The sequence below is a fragment of the Mustela nivalis genome (assembly GCF_964662115.1).
Source record: "Mustela nivalis genome assembly, chromosome: 6".
Lineage (NCBI taxonomy): Eukaryota > Metazoa > Chordata > Mammalia > Carnivora > Mustelidae > Mustela > Mustela nivalis.
The window spans coordinates 44,870,203-44,875,174 of NC_139025.1; the positions used below are offsets into that span (position 1 = coordinate 44,870,203).

The 4,972-nt window shown below is 38.9% G+C and overlaps 1 protein-coding gene across 1 annotated transcript in view; it reads right to left on the reverse strand.

Moving 5' to 3' along the window:
- Positions 1-2,451: 2,451 nt before the first annotated feature.
- The window catches only part of CGRRF1 (cell growth regulator with ring finger domain 1), a 30,493-nt gene continuing 27,972 nt past the window's right edge, over positions 2,452-4,972 (reverse strand). Inside the window, exons 5-6 of the mRNA XM_082734262.1 lie at positions 4,194-4,301; positions 2,452-3,802 (exon numbers count right to left, since the gene is read on the reverse strand). Coding sequence (XP_082590388.1) covers positions 3,482-3,802; positions 4,194-4,301 — 429 coding nt within the window. The 3' untranslated portion in view covers positions 2,452-3,481. The remainder of the gene's footprint in view (positions 3,803-4,193; positions 4,302-4,972) is intronic.

Below are 4,972 nucleotides of genomic sequence, written 5' to 3' on the forward strand. Positions count from 1 at the left end.
GCAAGCTAAGATAAAAACACAATTTGCTTACTCCAAAATAAAAAAATAACAGATTCAAAGGGGCACACACATCGATGTTTACAGCAGCATTATCAACAATAGCCAAACTATGGAAAGAGCCCAAATGCCCATCGACTGTTGTGGCATATTATATATGTAATGTGGGCAATATGAGTATTACTCAGCCATCAAAAAGAATGAACTCCTGCCATTTGCAAGGACGTGGATGGAGCCAGAGTGCATTATGCTAAGTGAGATATGTCAGTCAGAGAAAGACAAATACCCTATGATTTCACTCACATGTGGAGTTTAAGAAATGAGACAGATAAGCATATGGGAAGGGAAAAAAAAAAAAAGAGAGAAGGAAGCAAACCATAAGAGACTCTTAACAGTAGAAAACTGAGGGTTGGGGCACCTGGGTGGCTCAGCAGGTTAAAGTTCTGCCTTCGGCTCAGGTCATGATCCCAGGGTCCTGGGATCGAGCCCTGCATCCGGCTCTCTGCTCGGCAGGGAGCCTGTTTCGTCCTCTCTCTCTGCCTGCCTCTCTGCTTACTTGTGATCTCTGTCTAATAAATAAATAAAATCTTAAAAAAGAAAAAAAGAAAACTGAGGGTTGACGGAGGAAGTGGGGAGGGGGATGGGCTATATGGGGGATGAGTATTAGGAAGGGCACTTGCTATGATGACCATGGATATTGTATGTAAGTAATGAACCACTAAATTCTACTTCTGAAATCAATATTACACTATATGTTAACTAACTAGAATTTAAATAAAAATTTGAAAAGGAAAAAAAAACACACTTGACATAGTGAGCAGGGAACCCAGGAATGAGTTAATGAATTATTAGAATAAACTCAAGGACCCAGGAACTAGAGGTCAGGCTGACAAGGATGAAGATTCAGGAGGAATATAATACAGAGAGGCAATTTCAAAATCTGGGAAATAGCGTTAGGGAATTATCCAGCGATAGGGCCCATCTGAGGCAGAACAGGAGGCTGAAATCATCTCTTCCTACCCTTCCTAAACCCAGACTATCTATGTTGATGCTTCAAATGGCCACAAACCAAGACAAGGCTCTTCACACTACAAAAATTGGAAGGCTTAAAAAATAAAATAGCCCCATGGGAAATCATTCAATGACTTGTGTTGAGTCCTTGAGTTTTTAGGTTCCTCCTCTAGAACTGGTTTGGACAGTAAAAGCCCTCATATGCACTAAGTTGGGAAGAAAGAGTCACTGAAGGAGAAGGTAGCCAATCACCTGTCAGGTCTGCTTAATGTAGCTCTGGGTGGGATTTTTGGAAAGTAGCAACTAATCTGTATCAACCAAATATTTTCTCTAATAACCCATTCAAATAAAATGCTTATGTAGATGTTCTCATAAAACATCACTTGTTCACTGCTACTGGAAGATTCTGACATAAGCCTCTAGGAGTCAGTGAACTTGTTTCTACTTGATTACCTACCAAATTCCTTGTATGTATTACCAGAAAGGGCAGAAAGATCAATTACTTTAGTCATAGTAAGAGAGGCTAAGGCCATATCATCTTTAAGAGTTATAAAAAATGATGGGCGAAATAAACAAATTCCATACCATGGAATATTAGCTTTTAAAGCGAAGGAATTCTGACTCCTGCCACAGCATGGATGAACCTTGAAGACATTGTACCCAGTGAGATGTCAGACCCCAAAGGACTAATATTACGTGATTCCAGGTATATGAAATACCTAGAATAGTCAAATTCATAAAGACAGAAAGTAGAAGAGTGGTTACTAGGAGCTGAAAAGAGGGAGAATGGGGAGTCAGTGTTTAACTGACACACTCGCACAACCATGCGAACGTACGTAATGTTCCTGAACTGTACACTTAAAAAATAGTTAAAATTTTCTGGTATGTATATCTTACTACAATTAAACAGTTACGAAGAATGGAGAAGATTGTAGGTGGAAATCTATCGCAGATGAGAAAGCAACCACATGGCTCAGACCGTTTCAGTACGAATGGATCAGTAAAGAGAAGCAGGATGGCTGAGATGGACAAAGTGATCTTTGAGGATTCCCCCAATTTACAGCACAGGGTGAGTTTCCCAGATAAGCTGGTATGAGCTGGTATGACCCCTGCTTCCAGGGGCAAGGTTGGAGCAGAGGCCTTGGGACTTCCGAGGTGGGGACATGTTTCTAAAATGCTGCCAGTCCTCCTTTGAGGCCAGAAGTCTTGCCCGATTCTCTGTAGCCCAGATTGCCAAGAGGGATCTGGCCCCTAGGAGGTATTTAATACATAGCTGAAAGTTGATTTGGTTTGATGAAAGTTTGATTTGGTTTATAAAATGGAGAATAGGTAATATCTTTTTCAGTGTTATATTTGATTAGAATAAAATGATATTATGTAGAAACACTGATACAAAGATAAGGCATTACTCTTAATACAAACAGGACAAAGAAGTCTTGAAAATTTCCCTGAAGTTCAGTTTATTTGCCATGATCTAATTTCTTGGTCAATGGAAGGTAATTTCCCCTGAAGACACAGAAAAGCTCTGATTTACCTTTTTCTTCTTTGTCATCTTGGAAAGCAGGAGGGATGGGGCTTTTTGCCTATCAGGTTACTACTCTGGAGGATATGCGTTTATTTGGAATAAAAATAGAGTAGAAAAAAATAGTTATTTGTTTCTCTTAACAGCTTTTCTGGCTCTAAAACTTTTTTGGTTTTAGAAGGATTTGCTACACAGGAGGAAATCAAAAGTAAGGCATTACAAGTCTCACAGTTCTTCCCTGATAGGTCACATTCTGCTAACCTAATCATATTTGACAATAAATTTAATTATCCAAGACATTTTATTATCCAAGTTTTATATATCTGCTTCCTATAGATGAGTATCATTTTAATCTATGATACACTGAGAACAGACAAGAATTGCATCTCACATTTATGATTTAAGATGCTATATTAAAATTAAGACTTGTGTTTATGTGACTATAAGGAAAATTAGATGGATCTTTATAAAAACTGTTATTTTAGGAAAAGATTTAGAGTTAGAAGCCCTTTCCAACTCCTTTAGAAACTGGGGAACATAAAATTACTTTAGGAAGAATTCAGCTTTTTCCCAATTGCAATCCAGATGATGTCAAAGGCAAAAACATCCAGAGATCTTGACTTTTACCTCCTCAGATTTTAGATGGACTGCTCTTCGGGATTTTACCTAATCAGCATCATGTGAACTTCGCTAGCTGATAAAAGGCCAAACATTTACATTCTTCCCAAGAGGTGAATGCATTTTTTATGTATTAACACAGATGGTATTCCAGTATTTAGCATATGGGACAGGAAGGAATTCATGTCATCATCCATGTACCATACAAAGGTGAAGTTAAAATAGAATTTTCACTGATGGTCAACACTGTAGATTCCATGTTATGGTCAATTCCAAGAACACAAATTTCTACATCTTCAGTGGAAAGTATACTTTTCAGTCGTAATAACACTCTCAAAGAGCTTTCAGTTTGTCTTTCTCTGGCTCCTTTTGACTACAAAGTGCAAAAGACTCCTGAACGAACTGCCGGCACATGGGACACTGCTGGAAATAGCGAACACAGCCGTCACACAAGCATGCGTGCCGACAGGGCAGCAGCACCCAGTTCACAGTTCCGTTCTGGCAAACCACACAGTCCTTGCTGTTCTCCTCTGGAGGCTCCGCTTCGCTCTCCGACAGCCCGGCCTTTTCCAGCAAACTGCGCTCTCTGCTTTTTTCTTCTGGAGATGAATTGCTGGAGGGAGTGGAATTATTATTTGCAGACATGAAGAGTTGCTGAAAATCAAAGACACAAGGTGAAGGATAATCACAAATGACAATTACTCCTTTTTTTTTTTTTTTTTAAGATTTGATTTACTTATTTGAAAGGGGGGCAGACTCTGTACTGAGCACAGAGCCTGATGTGGACTGATCCCACGACCCCAAGATCACGACCTGAGCAGAAATCAACAGTCAGACGCCCAAATGACTAAGCCACCCAGGCACCCAAACAATTACTCTGTAAATCTGGGAGTCATAAAAGCTGCTAAAAATTTGTAAGCTAGCACACCCAATAGCAAATAATAGCTAGTTTCTGTGATAACTGAAAAATGTTATCTCTTTATACATGGTCATTATTTGAAACTTTCCAGATAAAGGGACAGAGATAAGATAACAGGGTACTTACCTTAAGATCATGAAATTGACCTTGAGCCAGGAGTAAATATTGATACAATATTCTACAGGAAAGCTTATACGTTTTATCAGGAATATGAATTACTGACACCATGGAAATCTAAAATAAAAATTAAACACTAGTCAGTCAGTACTTAACCTCCTTACATTATTTCACAGATATGTAAAAGAAAAATAAAAGGTGGGGCACCTGGGTGGCTCAGTGGGTTAAAGCCTCTGCCTTTGGCTCAGGTCCTGATCCCAGTGTCCTCGGATCAAGCCCTGCATCGCGCTCTCTGCTTAGCGGGAAGTCTGCTTCCTCTTCTCTTTCTCTGCCTGACTCTCTGCCTACTTGTGATCTCTGTCTGTCAAGTAAATAAATAAAATCTTTACAAAAGTTAAAATTTTTAAAAAAATTTAAAAAAGTAAAACGTTGATAAATTAGAAAACTTACAATAATTGATTTTTTAAAAAGATTTAAAAGAGATCACAAGTAGGCAGAGAGGCAGGCAGAGGGAGAGGAAGGGAAGCAGACTCCCTGCCAAGCATAGAGCCTGATGTGGAGCTTGATCCCAGGACCTTAAAATCATGACCTGAGCTGAAGGCAGAGGCTTTAACCCACTAAACTACCCAGGCACCCAAAATAAGTGATTTAAATCATAGTCACTAAAGTGGAACCAGTTATCGAACACATTTTTGCCAGAGTTATTTTATTTAAATTATACTCAGTTACAAATTTAATGCAATCCCAACAAAAATAAAAATGGGCTTTTTCATAGAATTATATGAGTT